General features: G+C 46.7%; 1 protein-coding gene across 5 annotated transcripts in view; it reads left to right on the top strand.

Annotated features, from left to right (window-relative positions):
- The window catches only part of PTPRM (protein tyrosine phosphatase receptor type M), a 747,728-nt gene that overhangs the window by 649,732 nt on the left and 78,619 nt on the right, over nt 1-19,377 (top strand). For all 5 annotated transcript variants that reach the window (XM_073790533.1, XM_073790536.1, XM_073790535.1 and 2 more), the window contains 2 exons: nt 11,781-11,857; nt 15,394-15,430. In XM_073790533.1, the coding sequence (XP_073646634.1) occupies nt 11,781-11,857; nt 15,394-15,430 (114 nt within the window). The remainder of the gene's footprint in view (nt 1-11,780; nt 11,858-15,393; nt 15,431-19,377) is intronic.

Raw genomic sequence — 19,377 nt, 5'->3', positions numbered from 1 at the left:
AGGCATGGAGAAAAGTATTACATCTCCCTTCCCCACTAAGAAATTCAGCAATTGTGGAAAAATCAGTTTCCCTGACTGGAAAGCCCACTTCAGGGAGTCTAGGCTTTGGGAATAGCACCACTAACTACGATGAGGAACTGGGGGATTCAATGAACAATGAACATGTCCTAGAGATTCTTGTTAGTGCTTTTCAGAGAACATAAGAAGTGCTTTAATGATCACATTCGTAGTTTTGCAACAGTGTTTGCATATAAAATGGTTTTAATGGTGCTTAAAAACTGTTTATTGGCTGTTGTTCTTAAGTAAGGTGAACTTTTCCCTCAGTTACACCATAAATTTGCTGAGCTAGCACTTTGCAAATATAAACAAATACCCCGTCCACTATTAACAGACACATACACACACACACACACACACACACACACACACACACACACAAGCATAGCCCCCCTGATAGTCTCAGCAGTTCTTAATTGTAATTAACAATTACAGTTGAGAAAATAAGTTGCAAGTCAGACAAAAAGAATGAAACTCTGCCATTTGCAACCACACGGATAGACCTAGAGGGTATTCCACTAAGTGAAATAAGTCAGACAGAGAAAGGAAAATGCTGTATGTTACCACTTATATGTGAAGTCTAAAAAATAAAACAAACAAATGAATATAACAAAACAGAAACAGACTCACAGATACAGAGAACAACTAGTGGTTACTAGTGGGGAGAGGGGAAGGGAGAGGGAATTGAGAGGTACAAACTACTATGTATAAGATACATAAACTACAAGGATGTCATGTACAGCACAGGGAATATAGCCAGTATTTTATAATAACCTTAAGTGGAGTATAATCTGTAAAAATATTGAATCACTATCACTATTTTATACACCTGAAACTAATATAATATTGTAAATCAACTATACTTCCACTGAATAGGTAGATGTGAGATAGATAGATGGATAGATAGATAGACAGATGCAAACCAGGGCCTGACGCAGCTGAGGAAGGGAGCCCGGTCCAGGCGGAGGCCCTGAGGCAGGGACAGCCAGCCCGGGTCAGCGTGGCGTCGGGGACAGTAAGGACCTCGTGTAGCTGGAGCAGAGGGGGCGCCGTCCAGGGGAGAGACCGGAATTGTGAAGACCCTGGGGGACGGCAGTGAGCCAACACAGACTCAGCCTCTACACTCGGGAAGTTGACATCTCCTTTGAGAGGAAGAGAGACTTGATTATACAAATAAATGAAATAAAAATGAAGTGAAAGTCAAGGGCCATAAGGAGAGGAGCGCAGTCCTGCAAGAGCCTGTACGTGGGAGCTGACTGATTCCGGAGGATGTGGAATGAAGACAGCTGACCCAGGGGCTAGAGCAGGGGTGTGCAGACATGCGGGAATCCATAGTTTGAGGAGGGGAAGGAAGGCGGGGTGGCCAGAGCTGGGAGAGGTGGAAGGGGGAGGGGGGCCCGAGAGAGAAGGGGGTGGGAGCCAGGCCTGCAGGGCCTTCTGGGGCAGATTCAGTGTCTTAGTCTTTATTATTAAGAACAAAGGACACCTCATTAAAGAGTTGGGAGGGAGGGTTAATCTAATTTACATTTGGAAAGATTAGTCTAACTGCAGTAAAGAGTGAATCAGAAGGGGACCCTAGCTAAAAGATTCTCTCTTGGCCCAGGTGACAAGTGATGGTAATGTGTACTAAAAAGTAACAGATGGATTCAAGGAAGACACAGGGTCAGAGGTGACTCCTGTGTTTCTGACTTGGGTGGATGGAGGATGGACGGCGGACAGACAGACAGACGGAAGGACGGGCTGTTTACGAGATGGGTAACACTGGAAGGGAACCAGACTTGGAGCTCAGGGGTGGCAGTGAGGTCGGCGGTAGCAGGGAAAGCTTGTGAGTTGAATCCGGGGATATACTGAGACGCCTTTGAAACATTCAGATGGGATGTCAAGTAGGCACTTATGTGGACAGCTCTGGAACCCAAAAGAGATGTAAATTTGTGAATCTCGGGGCACATCAGTGGTGGTCGTGAGGTTCTCTGTAGAGGGAGCATGGAGGGCGTCAAGGGCCTAGCACCCAGCCTGGAGGGGCTTTAAAAATGAGAAATACTGGGGCTTCCCTGGTGGCACAGTGGCTGAGAGTCCGCCTGCCGATGCAGGGGACGCGGGTTCGTGCCCCAGTCCGGGAGGATCCCACATGCCGCGGAGCGGCTGGGCCGTGAGCCATGGCCACTGAGCCTGCGCGTCCGGAGCCTGTGCTCCGCAACGGGAGAGGCCACAACAGTGAGAGGCCCATGTACTGCAGAAAAAAAAAAAAGAAAGAAATACTGAGACAAAACCACTTAGCATGTGCAAAGAAGCACATGTCATGGAGGGGAGGGCCACGCAGGGCATCCTGCCGGGCATCTAGTACAATGAAGACGGTGATGTAACAAGGTGAGGAGCAGCCGTGAAACTGCCAAGAGCTGCTTGGAATGAGTAGGGGAGGGGCGAGGGGGTACGGCCTTGACCATGAGGACCCACGACTCTTACATGAAGGGAGGCCCTTCTGAGGTCTGGTGTCCATCTGGACTCAGGGTGTCCGTGCTTAGTGAGGCGACTAAGAAGACAGTGTGAGCTGTGACCCGGTCTGTCCCACCCAAGTCTTCTCACCAACTACCCCGTCTCCGTGGCCCGGGCTGAGGGCTGCCGGTCCCCAGGACTTTGTCTTAAAGCAAGGTGCTTCTTTCTGCTAACTGAGCACCCGTGTCACTTCTGAGGGATGTACTACTGTCGTGATCCAGGTTAGGTATAAAGGCAGGCGAAGGCGGGAGAGAGGGGGACGGCGTGAGTGTAGGGGCAAGATGCCCTGGGAGAGGGAGCTTCCTGCATCAAAACTCCGGCAGACGAGAGCAAGACAGAAACATATCCCACAATATGTGCAGGAAAGAAAAGGGTAAATTCTAGAAAAATCAGGCAAAATAAAATAAGAGTCAGGGGATCTGCCAGGAATCTGAAAATAAAGAGTAGGCGTCTCTGACAAAGGGTCCAGGTAAAAAAGTCAGAAACAAGGCAGGACTAAGAAGTTGGTGACACAAAACCAGCAGCAGGAGTGAAGCTTAGCACAGAGCCAGCCAGCGCTCAACTGAAAGCGCCTTCTTGCTTCTTGCTCAGAAGCTGCCTGGCTGGGCCTGAGCCCACCCTCCATCCCCACCTCCGTGGACAGCGGCAGGGACCCCAGGCTGGGGAGAGGTGCAGGACGCCCAGCACTTCCTGTCGGTTACCTTGGCCCCTCTGCCTCTTGTACCTTGAAACCAGTGCAGACCAGCCCTTGGCAAGATGTAACCACAGGAAGAGCAAGGCTGTTATTTGAAGCAATCAATTATAATTAAAATTAATTTTGAGTCTCCTGTCGGTGGACAAATGTTACATACATCACTGTGATTCCAGTTTGCCTTAAATATGTCATCAATATTCAGCAGAAAGGGAGAATTGGTTAGAGATGAAAGATTATCAGTGACAGGCTCCATTTCTGCCGCTATAATAATATCTAATCGCTTACAGGTTCCGACTGCAAGGCTGTGACCCAGATCCATCGTGTTTAATGTGAAAATGATGTTAAAATATTTGAAGCTATGTAGATGTATTTTAAACATAATGTTATTTGATAAAAAGGGCATAAATAACATGTTTCAGGGACTGAGGGACCTGCTTTAAATCTCTAATTACCCCACCTCTAATGTGTGAAGACAGTCATACACACACACACACACACACACACACACACACACACACACACACACATGCATGCATATATACACACCCACACGTAAATACATACATATATACAAACATACATACATGTATGTGCATATACAGAGACATAGTTATACACATACATGTGTACATACATATATACACACACGTAAATACATACTTATATAAATACATGCATATATGTATACATACGTGCATATGTATATACACACACCATAAACACATGCATAAATACACACATGCAGACATACGTTTGGAAAAGTCCCAGCCGATTATAACTTCTCAGCATTAAGCAATGGTTTGTTATGACCAGGTCTTTATGGGCCTGTTTCTTAACCAAAAATACGATTTTTGCCCTATTTCATGTAGTAAGGGCTTTTTTGAAAGAAATTGGAGGAATAGCAACGTATCTTTAATGCAGATTGAGTTTCTCAAAATGGCAGAGTTTATTACCCTCCTGGATGGGGTAGCATTGAGTTGTGATTATTATATAAACATTAATTGAGGTTTGATCATATTCCATTCATCCATGGCTAAATAGGTTTCTTTTTCCAATTATAAAAACAATTCATACACATTAAAGAAAATGTGTGCAGTGAAGAAAAGAGGGGGGAAATTGTCCAGGACCACACCAAACAAATTCAAACCCTGCTAATATTTTATTTCTATTTCCTTCAAATCTCTTTTCTCTATGCCTTGAAGTTGTTGGCTTTATTTTATAAAATAAAAATAGATTTATTGTTTTCTTTCTGATTCCTAAGACAGTATAAATATGTAGACAATTAAAGTGGTACATAAAATCATAAATGGAAAAGTCCATATCCCTCCAGATTCTGCCACCCGGCAGAAGCCCCATCCCTTCAGTTGCCCAATGCCTTCCTAGACACATATCCAAATGCGTTCGATTATTTCATATAAACAGACTCTTAGGAGACTTGCTGCTTTGTAACCTGCTCTCCTTCACTTACAGTATGTCACAGAGATCTTTCCAAGTAAAGAAATTAAAAGTCTAGTAACCCTTTGTAATGATCGTTTCAGATTCCATTGTTTTATAAGATCACTGTTGATCAGTTCCCTGCTGAAATCATTGAATGATTTAAACTGGGTGGGGAGAAAATAAATTGTGTTTTAGGAAAGTAGCTCTCAGCATGGATTCACTGGAAAGGGGGCAGTCTGTAGGCAAAGATGAAACCGTTCAGGTGAGAAAAATTATCAGGTCATGAAGTCACAGCAGTAATGATACAGGTGCCAGCTCACCTTTACTTAGTTCTAACTATGTACCAGACACTAATGCGTGACTTGTATTAACTCAGTCCTCACAGAAACGCTGCAAGGTAGGCACACTTTTATTTCCATTTTACAGTGGTAGAAACTGAGGCACGGAGGTTAAATAACTTGTCCAAGGTCACACAACTGGAAAGTGACAGAATTAGGATCAAACCCAGGGATTTTTACCCCAAAGCCTGTGATCTTAACCTCTGTACAACACTGTACAGAATCAGGGATGGAAAACAAAAGCTGCTGAGTGGATGCCAGGGGAATCAGATGAAGGAGTTGTTGAGAAGTATTCCGCCTATTTCCAGACCTTTTCCTGTTTCCTCTTTAAAACTAGCTAAACTCATCTTCCCCAAAAAGTGGGTGCGTGGAGTTTTCAGTTCCACTCTGCTCTGCTGGTCCCCAAACAAGCCTACTGGGCTCGTTGTGCTGTGAATTGCCGAACTCCAGCAAGGGTGTTGCTTTTATTCGTAGAAGAGAGTAATTTCCTTTTTTATTGTATTTTATTCCTTTTTTTTTAGTTGATTTTCAGTGTTTCAGGTGTACGGCAAAGTGATTCAATTTTATGTATATATAAAACTGAATATATATAAATAGGTTATTACAAGATATTGAACATAGTTCCCTGTGCTATACAGTAGGTCCTTGTTGTCTATTTTATATATAGTAGTGTGTATCTGTTAATCCCCAACTCCTAATTTATCCCTCCTCCTCCGCTTTCCCCTTTGGTAACCATAAGTTTGTTTTTACCTCTGTGAGTCTATTCCTTTTTGTAAATAAGTTCATTTGTATCATTTTTTTAGATTCCACATACAAGCAATATCACATATTTGTCTTTCTCTGTCCAGCTTACTTCACTTAGTATGATAATCTCAAGGTCCATCCATGTTGCTGCAAATGGCATTATTTCATTCTTTTTTATGGCTGAGTAATAGTCCGTTGTGTGTGTGTGTGTGTGTGTGTGTGTGTGTGTGTGTGTGTGTGTGTGTATCTCCCACATCTTCTTAAGATCTAACTGTTCTGTGTTCTTGAGAGAGAACTGTCCTATGTTGACATGTATTATCTCACTTGGTCTCCTCAACGTTCCTATGAAGGAACCACCATCATCACCCGCTTTTACAGATGAAGCTCAGCAGATTCAGATCTTTTCTAAGCTCACAATTGGTGGGATGCGTAGAGCCAGCATCTGAATCAGGGTCTCTGAGTACCAAAGCCCTGTTATTTTCATGTACTACCCAATGTGAACATGAAATGGCTTTGGAATAACCAAGAAAACACACCCATCCTAGGAGAGAAACAGGGATGACAGTTTATACCTCCAGAGTCAGGTCCTGTCAGGCTTACCCAGCTGTGTCTCCAAGAAACACCAAGTCCTTGCAGTCTTGACCGCTTGGTTTTCGTGGTCAGTAACTGACCTGTTGTTAACCACAAATCCCACTGGATTTCCCAACCTTCATACCTGAGCAATCTAGTTCTCCAAGCTTCTTCCTCCCTTTGACCCAGTTGCTGGACTCTGGCCAACTTCCAGCTGGTTGGCCTCCAAAGCCAACTGGGAGGACGGGGTTCAGCCAGTGGGCAGCTGGCGTTTCTGTGGATCCTTTGCCTGAGTGACCCCGTATGTGCTTCAGGCCAGAAACATCCTCTGGGCATCTCCCTATAGTCATTTGATACTATTCAGCCCCAACAGAAGGCACTGAGCTTTTCTAAAAGAATGATTGGTACATATTAGTCTTCTTAATTGGCATCAGATTCAAAGTGAATCAGATTTCAAGAAAATACGGCAGTGAGCCTCCATGTACTGCTTTATTTGCCTCCAACAATCTATATTTATTGCTTTTATAGTCACCTGAGATGAGGGCTTGATGTGAAAGAGGATGTCTGAGAATCCAGTTTCTGTTGCCAAGTCGTTCTCAGGTATCCGAGCAGCAGCTGGGAGTAGACTCTTGTGGCTGGAGGGGCGGATTCTCTTACTTCTTTTGCTTTTACTTTCACTGGCTCAGCGTGGAGGAGGGTGATACTTTCCTATTAATTTCACTGCTGTTTAGGATGGATGGTTTTCCCAACAGCCCGCTGGGAGGCAGAGGATTAACTTGATAAGTGCTAACATCCCACCCAAGAAGGGCAGCTGTGCGAGGACCAGCCCCCCTCATTTCATGGCTGAGTAATATTCCACTGTACATATGTACCACATCTTCTTTATCCATTCTTCCTCCCAAGGGCATTTAGGTTGCTTCCAAGTCTAGGCCCTTGGAAACAAGGCAGCACTAAACGTTGGGGTGCATGTGTCTTGTCGATTGATGGTTTTCCCAAGATATACACCCACAAGTGGAATTGCCATATCCTCTGTAGCTCTAATTTTTAGATTTTTAAGGAAACTCCGTACTCTTCTCTCTGTGGGCTCAGCTCCTGCCCCCGTGTTCTCCTTCCTACCCGAGGGGGAGCCCCCTCTCCCTGCTGAAATATCTGCCTGCCTGTCTCAACTGACGCTGACTCATCAGTACTCACACTTACGTCGTCACAGAAAGAAAGAACCTGCCTGTCTCAACTGGCGCTGACTCATCAGTACTCACACTTATGTCGTCACAGAAAGAAAGAACCTGCCTGTCTCAACTGACACTGACTCATCAGTACTCACACTTACGTGGTCACAGAAAGAAAGAACCTGCCTGTCTCAACTGACACTGACTCATCAGTACTCACACTTAGTTGTCACAGAAAGAAAGAACCTGCCTGTCTCAACTGACACTGACTCATCAGTACTCACACTTAGTTGTCACAGAAAGAAAGAACCTGCCTGTCTCAACTGACACTGACTCATCAGTACTCACACTTATGTCGTCACAGAAAGAAAGAACACCTCGTAGGCCTCATTTCAGTAATTCCCAAACATACCTACTCAGCACACTTTATAAAGTATGGCAGTTGTCCTCAAGGAGCAGGCCATATAGTCACTGCCTCTCCTTCATCGTGGAAGGGAACGAGCCCCTCTCAGGAGGAGACCAGCAGAAGGGACCCCACGGGCTATGAGACAGCAGGTCCTCGAGGTGCCCTTCCCACCTTGAAAGTACTGCTTCCTAGGAGCCCAGGGCTCGAGTGGAATGTGAGGAGGTGTCCTACGAGGAGGCATGGAGAAAGTGGGCTCTTCGTTTTTTTTAATTTTGGTAACAGACACACAACATAAAACTTAGCATCTTAACCATTCTTAAGTGTACCGTTCAGTGACATTAGGTTTCTTCTGCACCCATGAAACAAGAGCTCACTCTTCCCCACCATCCCAGCACTTGCCAACCACTATCCTACTTGCTGCTTCCACGGATTTGACCACTCCAGATGCTTCATATAAGTGGGATCATACAGTATTTGCCCTTTTGTGTCTGAGCGTACTATCCTCAAGGTGGACTCTTGTATTTTTAAAGTGTGAAATATCGGTACAGAAAAGGGTATAATACATGCATATATGGGTTAATACATTGTTGTAAAGCAAACACTCGTAAAAGCACTAACCAAGTCCACAAGCGGACCATGGCCAGCACCCAGGGAAGCCCCGGTGAGCCTCGCCTGAACACAACTTGCCCTTCTTCCGCCATATTCATTAGCCTAGGGAAGAGGTCATCCTTGGTGCCCATAGCCGTGTGTAGGGCAGAACCACTGCTGGGCTGTGAGAGGAGCCCTGCGGGTGGGCGCTGTGACCCTCATGAAGGACCCTTGTGGGGATGTTCTACGTGGTCTCTGACCACAAGGGGTCATACATAGTCTTGTAGAATCAACTTTAAAATACAGAAAGAGCATACAAATGAAGAGAAATAAAAACAGTCCAGTCTACGTAGGAAATAGGCTTCATATGTGTCTTACAGGCTTCCATGTCATGCGGGAAGTGGAGCAATTAAATTTGGGGAAATAATATGTAAATGAGTTGTGTCCTTAGGGGGTCAGTAGTTCCAGTAAGAGCCAGTTTTCCATTTCTTTGTAAATTCATTCCATGGCATATCCTGATTTAGATTATCTACTTATCTATCTATATCTATATACCTGCATAGATTGATTTATCTATCTAGATAACTAGATCTGGTTATAGATCTGCTGATAAATTCTCCTTGAACCAGTTGTAACATCTTCCTGCTTCCTTCATTAACTAAATAAAAATCTTTGACATTTGTCGCTCTTAAAAAAAAATGGAGAAATAGCAGTGAAGTTAAAAAAAAAAACCAGCTCTGTGGGGGGTTAGCTGATTGAATAGTAGGCGATGTTGGGGAAATTCTTTATTTCAAAGGCTCTGTTGATGGGAGATGAGAGTGCAGCCTTGTCTGGGATCGAAGTCCCTAATGAGAACATTCCAGAACCACTTGAGAGGCCCAGTGGTGGTAGATCACAGGGACCTGGTGGCATTCATCCTGAGGTTCTCAGGGATATAAAGCATGAAAGAGGAGGGATTCTGACAAGGAGCACAACAGATCCTGAGATAGCCTTGCGTCTAAAGATTAGGAGGCTCGAATGTGCTGTCTGCCTTTTAAAGCACAGCCCAGGGAAAGTCAGGGAGAACAGGGAGTGAACCTAACCTCCTTCAGAGGAGCCGACTGAAAGCCCAGTGTGTGCAGAGGAGCCGTGGTTCGATTCTATTGTAGCATCTTTCATTCGGGAAGCTCAAATGGCTTTACCCGCAGAGCCGCTTCGAGCTCCCTCTGCAGTAGCCGTGTGTGCACTGGCTCTGCCAGCACGTGCGAAAGCGGTGACACGTCCCAGTGCCCCAAGAACCCGCCCCCCCCACGACACGGGCAAACTCTGGACAGGGGCCTCTGGTGTTAAGCAAAATGGATTCTAGGAAACTAGTGCTTGGAGCAGGTCACCACGGGGAAAATTCCTGCCTGCCCGTGGGTCCTGGGTTGCTCTTGTCGGTTTGGGCAGCCCGTGTAAAGATGGGGAGAAGCAAAGCACGAGTGTGTGTCACCCAGCACGTGGTGATGACAACAGCTGGCATTATCCATCACTCGCTGTACACCGGGCTCTCTGCTCATCTCTTCCTGTGTGTTATGTTCACGCTCACCGTAACCCCATGGGGAGGCACTGTGAATCCCCATTTTGCAGTTCAGGAAAGGAAAGCCCAGAGAGACGAAGCAACTCGCCCGAAATCACAAGTGAGGGGTTCCAACCGGCACCCCTGACCCCAGAGCCCACACGCGGGACCACTGCCCGCACATGTTCTCCCTGAGCAGAGCAGGGAGACACGGCTTCCTCCAGGCTTCGCCCGTGTCCCACCCACTTTATCCCCACTCTCCGGGTAAATGTACTGAGCCCAGGCTAATTGTAAGGCACAGACAGGAAACGATACGACCGTCTGTCCGGAACTGGAGTGAGAAGCCCCATCAATGAAGGAGAGTTAGAAGCTCGACACGGATCTCCCTCTAGCCCCACTGTTGGACACAGAACATTCCTCCAAGGAGGGCTGAACCAGAGGGATCAGCTGAAACGCTGGCTCTCACTCAGCACGTCAAGCCAAGGAATGGGTTCAAATCGACAGTTCGTCCAGTGACCTTGGGTCAGATGGTCTGTCACCTGCAGGCTCCCTGGCTCTTGCCTCAGTCTGGGGGTATCATTTCTCACCCACTAACCCAAATGAAATGTTGGCAGTTTAGAGGCAGGAGCTCCCACTGCCCTGCGTCAGGGGAAGAGTGGTTTGCAAAGTGCTCTCCCCAGACCACCTCTCAGAGACCACACTCCTTCCCCCTCGGAGCAGCTGGCCTTTATCTGCCAAATATTGGGTTTGGGTGTAAGCTTTCATTGGAAGAAAGGGCTCCTCTGCTTCAAAGAACGTTCATTTAGGAAAACAATTTTTAAAGGACGTATTTTTAAAAAAAACAAGAAGTTCACTTTTGACTCATTTAAAAGATATTTGGGGGAAATTCTGCGATGTTCCAGACCCTGATATAGGGGTCAGGGGTAGGACAGTGAGCAAAACAGGAAAATCCATGCCCTTATAGAGGTTGTAGCACTTTCCTTTTTAAAATTTAGATTTCAAGGAAATTATTGAGATGTCTCAGTAGCATTTATGGAGAAAATTTTCCATTCAGAAAAAATGTTTACTGTAGCTAATTGGGCCACCCTCACGACCCCTATACAGTACTTGGTGTGTGTCAGCAGTTTGTGTTTTTGTTTAATCATTAAAACAGCCCAGTGTGAGGCAGGCGCTGTCATCCCTCCTTCAGGTGAGTGGCCGAGGCTTGGTGGTGTAACTGAGCGGCCTGGGGTCACGTGGCTGATGGGGACAGACTTGCTCCACCGGCCGATGCCCTCGAGGCAGGGGGAGAGAACTCTGGGTCAATGACTGAGGTTAGAATCATGTCCATATCTCCTGGGAGGCTGGGCCGTGGTTTATAACCATCATTTGTCAAGGTGGATGTCACAGGCAACCTTCAGAATCTCAGGGCTCACATGTGATTTAGTGAAGCCGTTGAACTTCCAGTCCAAGAAATCATTCCACTGTGATTCACAGGACTCTAGGTAAAAGTTTCAAACCTCTGCCAATGCTTCACATCTGTAAATGATCAAAGAGTACGTTAATGAGATTTCCTGTAAAACGCAAAGGATTATAAAAACCCTTCCCTGTCTTAAGAGCAAGAATGTAGGCGTGTAGTATTTAATTCTCCATTTATCTTTAAAGCAGCGTGGATGTGGAATACCTCTCTGTAATGTGCTTAACACGGTGGGGCTCTGAGCAGCCTGACGGATAGCTCTTGTTAATTGCTGGGTTTTTTTTCCTTTTGCAGATGATCATTCCCGGGTGAGGCTGCAGACCATAGAAGGAGACAACAACTCAGACTATATCAACGGAAATTATATCGATGTATGTATCTTGAAACTGTCAGTAAACCCGTGCGTTCTGACACGTAGCACCCCGTGTGTCTGCTCTAAGACGCGTGGACACAGGCTGGTCCAACCCTGGGAGCAAACACATGCCCTGTCCCATACACGCAGAACTCGATGGTGGAGACATGTCAGCCTCAGGCTGGTGAGCTCCCCGTGACGTTCCCTGCCTCCTTTGCCATCCCACGCTTCTGTGGACTAAGAAAATGGTATTTCCATTTTTTTGTCAACAGCTTGGATTATTTGACACTTAAAAAAGTCTGCTTGCATATTAATAGGACAAAACTCTCTAATTCCTAATTTGATGATTTACCATCTCTTGTCATCATAGCACTTTCAAGTTGCCTTCAAAGTCATCTGCAGCTGTTAGCCAGGACCTCTGATGCATGCAAGACGTGTCATTAAATATGTAGGCTGCTTAATTATTGAAGCCTGCTCCTTTGTTCATTCTGCATCATGTTAACTTAATGTCTTACATTAGAATAAATTCTTTGGGAGACAGCATGTTTTCACTTGAAAGAATGAATGAAATCAAAAGTGTAGAGTGAAAATCAAGGGAAAGTTGCTGTTACCTCCAAGGCCCAAGTTTATATTAAACAGATCTCAGTTCCCAAGGCATCCTCTGTGCTTGGCCTTCATACTGTTTCTTAATCCATCAGTACTTCCTTGCACAAGTTTTATTCAGATATGTGGATTCCTTTCTTGTCTTGGTTGAGTATTACTTAAAATACTAGCATTACAATCTCTAAGAGTTATCTGAAAATGACTACGAGAATGTTATGTGTAGTGCTTCTTGGGAGGGTTTGGCATTTGGGGGTTATAGATTTGAGGCCTGACAGAGGATTATTTGAAGACTAATTCATATCTCAGTCTTCAAACAAAGACCCCTAGACTCTACATTTGATAATGACCAAAAACATAACCAATCCAAGGTAGAAGTTTTTATTAAAGCAAAGTTTCCTCCAAAGGCACATGACACTTATCACTTTATTTGGGAAATATTTAGGGAGTGCCTCACAGGAGTACTCAGAGGTGCCCAAGACCTTGCACCTTCTCCCTGAGGCCTCACAGCTTAGGAGCTGAAGTAAGGAACGTCTTCACTCTGACACTTGTTCCCTGGGGAGAGTCCAGGAGAACCCTGTTCACACCACAGTCCCAGCTCCCACAGCCCTCTGGGTCCTTGAGCAGAGGGACAGTGTCCGGGTCCTGCTGTACCCCTGCCCCTGACACAGGCCTCGGATGCTGTTAAGTCCTCAGCATCTGCTGAACCACCCTCTGAGGAGTGGCTGTGATCAGATCAGGCTTTGTCCTGGAGGCCATTTGAACTAAGCTCTAAAGGACGGCTGGGTAGAGACACAGAGGAGGGAGGACCTAAAAGTAATGAAAATACCAGATTCATTAGTTCTCGTTTTAACAGAGAAAAGAGTCAGAATTCAGGGCCCCTTTTCACTTAGTCAGTGAGATTTTATTGAGCACCTATTACAGGTCAGTAACTGTTTGAGGCACTGGTGTTGTAACTGTGCACAATTCAAACCAAAACCAAAAAGAAAGCTCTGACATAATGGACCTGATGGTCTAACCGGGAGGAAGAGACCACAAATGAAACAAGTCGGTTAAGTCTCTCTGGTGTCGTAGACGGTAAGAGGAACACAGTGGCGGTGGAGTGTCAACTCCACCGAGAAAGTGGGGGTCTGGGCCGCGGGGATATCTGGGGGCTGAGCCTCCAGGCCGAGAGGCAGCCCAGGAAAAGGCCTGGCTGTGGAGCATGCCTGGCAGCTGTGGAGGAGTGAGGGATCTGGAAGCCGGGAGGAAGACAAACTGTAGGTCAGCGGAGGGGGGGGGGGGGGGGGGGGGGGGGTCAAAGCGAGGAGGCCCGCTAGGTGGCTGAGGGTGGCCTTGCCCGGGGCAGGCGGCCAGAGGGAGGGAGGTGGGAGGATCCTGGGTCTGGGCTGAGGTGGAGGCTGGGGAAGGAGGGGCCCGCATGCCTTCAGGAGGTGGGGTCACTGTTATCTGCACAGGACTGTGGTGGAGCGACTCGGAGTGGGGAGGAAATGAGGAGCTGGGTTTATATGTGTTCATCTTTAAATGTGCATCAGACGTCTGAGGGGAGGGGAGTCGGCACTGGTTCGCCCCAGGGTTTCAGGACAGAGGCGCGGCAGGAGGTGAGGATGCAGGGCTCCCAGGACACCGGGTGCCGACGGCCGTGAGGCTGGAGGAGCTCATCAGGGGAGTGGGGTAGACAGAGGAGAGTCCAGACACAGGGCGTCCCAGCATCGCCACCAGGGAAAGCAGGAGGGGATGAAGGAATGAAGAGCGGGAACTGCGGCCAGGCAGGGAGAAAGCCAGAGCGTCACATCCGGAGGCCAACGAAGAAGGCATTTCGGGGGTTCAGTTGTGTTCATGCTGCTGGCAGGTCAAGTAGGGGAGGCCTGGGAACTGCCATTGTGCTCAGCATCAGAGGTCTCCATGGACCGTGCCAGCCCCCATCTCCCAGCACCTTGCAGACTGGCACATACAGTGATGAGTCCAACCAGGTCTTGCTGCGTGGAGCTCACCAGCTGGCAGGAAATGACTGATCATCTGAATAGCCTCCTTAATATCTGCCGTGACTCTATGTCAGACACCTGCAGCAGGCCAGCTGTACAAAAGAATGTGTTTGCTTTGGTTGTTCACTCTTGTAGACTTGCTTTTAAGAGCAAAAAGATCTAACAGATATTCATCTAAGTGGTCTGAGAAATTGGTATTTCCTCTCCAAGTATCTTTATTCTCTTTTTCAGCTGGTTTTGGGCATAGTATTTTCAGGCATCTCAGGGGACAGAAAGGGGAAGTATTAAGGTCCGTGGTGATATTATATGTTACCTGTGTGTCATTTTCTCTAAATTGGCTTTACCTTTCCCAGATATCGATCCTGTGATGTCCCTTGTTTCCTTCTTGCTTTGGTCCCAGTTTTCATCTTTCCCCCTTCTAGCAGGGTCATGATAAAAGGAAGGGGTCTTGCAGAACTTCTACCTCTTTAAATTCCTGGTCCTTGCTACAGCATCATGTCTTGGTATTAGCAGTGTTTAAAAATGGTGTTTGGTATTACTATTGATATAACTGCCTATATTGATGTAACAGAATATGCGTTAAAGCTTTGTCACATTGCCAATAACATCCCAAACACAGATGAAATCCTGTTGCACATTCCTAGCCGGTTTACACTCTAATCAGAGTTGTGGTCATGTTATTTCAGAAAATCCATAAGTTGTTAGTGTTTCCTGCTCATCCATCATCTCGTAGCCTGGGTGTGATTAAGTTACTCACCCACTCCCCACCGTGCAGGCATCAGGACTGTTATATTCGATGCACCTTGGCTCATTAAGAGGTGCTCAGTGGTCCCAGGTCTGGTCATGTAACTTTCAAACGATGCAGCTATTGGTATCTGTAGGTGCATCATTTTGGCAAACTTAGCATGTGATTTCTGTGCTGCTTATTGATTTTTCAGTTTGTCAAATATTCTTTCTCATTTATTTTTAGGGTTATCATCGACCCAATCATTATATTGCTACGCAAGGTAAGTTGATTCCAGCTTTGATGTCTTTCTCTGTTTGTTTGCCCGCTCTGTCATTTCATACCCAGCCCACCCTCCCTAGGAGCTCTGTCGCACAGTGCCGTAGCCCCGATGATTGCAGTGTTAGCCATCAACACATGCACCCTGGTTTCCCATCAGAGGGTCCTGGTGATGTAATCATTCGGTTAGAACTTCATGTTGAGATCATTAGAAGAAATGTGTTCATCAGTTAATTATTGAATCAACTCTGTCTGCCTTAGCAATTAATCTGACATTTGCAAAAATTGATATATAGATATTCGTTGAATAAATAGGTACTGAACAAAGACCTGAGCTGGTCACTGCTGTGAATGCAAGCCGAATCCAGCAAGCACCCGTCTCACATTGGTGTGGGTCAGTGGGGAGGACATCTGCACACGCAGTATCACTTAAAACCTTGTGTGCAAGGTACAGATCACAGGCTTGGGAAACTCGGACAAGAAAGAGGTGGCTTTGGGGTGGGATGATTCAAAAACAGCTTTGTGGCAGAGGTGAGCTTGCGGGGAGAAAACATCTAATTGAGAGAGACATCACCAGCAAAGATCTGAAAGCAGCGAGTCAGTGCTCCTGGGTAGAAAGCGGTTGGTGGCTCACTTTGGCTAAAGGAAACAGAAAGAAAGTCAGAGGAACGTGTTGGGGAAGTTCATGGCGTGGTTTTGTTCTTTTTTTAATTTATTTTATTCAAGTGTAGTTGTTTACAATGTTGTGTTAATTTCTGCTATTGAATCACAGAGTGATTCAACTGTACACATATATACATGGCCTGGTTTTTGTACCCCCCCAGCGATGGGGCGGGTCATCTGTGGAGGGTGAGGATCGTGGGAGATCTGAGGATTTCAGGAAGAGGCATTGTCAGGGATGAGTTGGTGAGTCAATACAAGGTGAACCAAAGAAGTGCTGGGAAGCAGAGAGGACCTGCTAGGGTTAAAGAGTTAGGGATGAATAGAGAATAGTTCTCTCCCTTTTATTATTTTATCATCGTTTCTGGTAATGCATCATATCCCAGAAACAGGAACAGGGAAATCCGAAGGATGCAACCTGCCAACACTTAGGGGTTGGCCGGGGGTTGCCCAAGAGCAAGTCAAAGGAGCAAGGGAATCAAGGATGACAAGAAATCATGGATGGAAAAGTCTCAGCTTGGAGGCGGGTAGGTCAGAGGTGTCCAGTGTGCCACGAGGAGAAGGAAGGCGCTAAAGGATTGAGGCCAAGTTCAGTGAATGAGTCACGAGGTAGAAGAGGCGGTCGTAGCCAGAGACCAGAATCCCAACACTTAGAGCAGCAGCAGCCGGTAGAACTTCCTGCATTGGTGGAAATCTTCTCTGTCTGTGCCATCCAGTATGGTAGCCGCTGGTCATTCGTGGCCACTGTAACTCAAAATGTATGCACTGCGGGACTTCCCTGGTGGCGCAGTGGTTGAGAGTCCGCCTGCCGATGCAGGGGACACGGGTTCGTGACTCGGTCTGGGAGGATCCCACATGCCGCGGAGCGGCTGGGCCGTGAGCCATGGCCGCTGAGCCTGCGCCTCCGGAGCCTGTGCTCCGCAACGGGAGAGGCCACAACAGTGAGAGGCCCGCGTACCACAGAAAAAAAAAAAAAAAAAAAAAAAAATGTATGCCCTGTGAATGAGGAACTGAATTTGAAGTTTCAATGTTGACTTAAAGAGCTACATTTGGCTTTTCCCCACTGGTGGTGTTGGGCACCAGAGCTCTGGGGTGGACAAACTCTGGGTGTAGCCAAAATGGAGCCTTACCCTCAGTCCCCACGGCCACAGCAAAAGCCTGGTGGTACCACTCGTAGAGTCCAGTCTACGTCACCACTTATAATTCTACACCCAGGTCCAGTGTGTTTCCTTCCCTGGAATGACGTCAGTAAAGTCTCCTTCCAAGGTCGCCTTGCAGTCAGAAGAAACACCGCACAGACAGTGCCCGGTGTGAGCCTGGCACAAGGCAGGCCCTTGTTAGGAGGTGCTAAGGGCTTCAGAGAGCAAGTGCCCAGCTTGTCTCACATCTAGACAGAACGAGGACATGTTTCCGGACCTCTGAGCCCAACCCTGGGAGCTTCCAAACCGAACTAACCGATGCCTGTGGAGGAACCATCACTCGTGCTTCACAGGATCCGCAGGGCTTTCAGAATGCCCCCAAGTCAGGGTCATAACAGCTCTGATTTCATACACCTGATGATTATTTGAAATTTGCAGTTTTACAAATTTACATGAAAATTTTATTGCAAAATATACAAAACGCTCCAGAGTTCTTGATTAGCAGCCCACGTTTTCATAGAAAGTATAAGCAAAAAATTAAATCTGATTCAGATTTTCACAGTTTTCACTGTAGATTCATGGGACTCAACAGCCAGCAGAAGTAGAGATTGAAACCCGCAAAGCCCTACATGGGTCCCCTCCCTTCGTTCATTCTCTCTGCCCCTCTGTCCCCGAGGGAGGTCACGACACTTAACTGCTTAGCAGTCGTCCATGGCAGCCTTCAACCTCTCAAGTATTCATGAGCAAATATACTTGTAGGCAGCTGAGAAGTAGCAAATGTAACGTTTGCAGGAGACCACCACGGTGCCTTTAGCAGAGAAGGGTACCCCGCTGTTCACAGAGCGTGGCCCTTTCCTCGGTGCTGGGTGGGCTACAGGTTGGACGCCACGACCAGGCAGTCCTTCCATCGCTATTATTGGTGCAGCAGGAGGAGGAAGGAGTGAGCAGATTTTTAATCTGATATTCAGTCCAGACAGTACCCATCATGTTATGAGTCATGCCTTCAGACCGTGACGTGCAGATTGATAAGTCAGAATGTCTTTTCTAGTGTGTGCCGCAAGGGCAGTGTAACTGGTGGCCTCGGGTTGCCGGTAATAAAGATTTCTGCTCGCCTGCAGTAATTGACCTGGGCAAGGTAAATAGAACATGCTCGTGGGTAGCTTTCATTAAAAAAACAAAAACCACAAACACGCTGATTCTCAAAGTCCAGCAAAAAGGGTGATGAAGTCTAACAGGCAGGTGCAGTTTTTGAATCCTTCCTTTGCTCTTTTTTTTTTGTCTCTATTTTTCACTGAGATGAGTCTAAAATCACTTCACAGCAGGAACCCCTGAAACTACATGAATGGTCCATTTTCCTGACAACTGGTTTTATCCCCAAGAGTTAGAAATACATAGATTTCTAGCAAGTCCCTTCAATGCAGAGGGCGTGTCATGAATTTATCCCTTCAGCCTCTCCCCCTCCCTCAACTTTATTGATTTTTTTCCACCAGTAACTGACTTTGACCTTTGATGATAATGGTAATGTTTCTGCAAATTGAAGGGACCGCATTCAAGCCAGATCGGTGGCTTTTTGAGTGTGTTCTTCCCGTCTCCCCACCCTTTAATTGTTTTCCATCTGGCAGCTAATATATTGATGATCCGGTATGCACTTCATCACATCTGCCTGGCCAGCCATTAATACAAGTATAACACTCAGCACTTAACGACTTGGCGTGCCAGGGGTCAGAGGAGAGGAACTCACGTCTGTGGCTGCTTTGTCCACACAAAGAGGCGGGGCAGAGCTGGGATTTCGAAAGCTGGTTCATGGAGAGAGGCAGTACACAGGCGGGTAGGGTCACCCAGAACGGATCGTAATCCTCCAAGACGATTCGGGAGAACACCTGCCAGCCACGCGGTGCGAGAACGAGAAGCGTTCTCTTCATTGTTGTTTGCGTTTATTTTTCAAACTGACTTCAAGGGTCCTGCTTCAGAGAACTCAGGAAAGACAGTGTGAGGCAGCTGTGGAAGAAATGGCTGTAAGTCTGGGATGGACATGGCTGTCCAGCGCCGCATCCCTCTGCCTCACTTCCAAGCTCATCTGTGGGCTGGAGATGCACAGAAGCACGGGGAGATCCTACCCAGAGGATAGGAAATCCGGGGGGGCACATCGCAG

This window comes from Tursiops truncatus, chromosome 13 (assembly GCF_011762595.2).
Source record: "Tursiops truncatus isolate mTurTru1 chromosome 13, mTurTru1.mat.Y, whole genome shotgun sequence".
NCBI lineage: Eukaryota > Metazoa > Chordata > Mammalia > Artiodactyla > Delphinidae > Tursiops > Tursiops truncatus.
The sequence above is the reverse complement of the archived record's forward strand: the minus strand, read 5'-3'. Positions and strand labels throughout refer to the sequence as shown.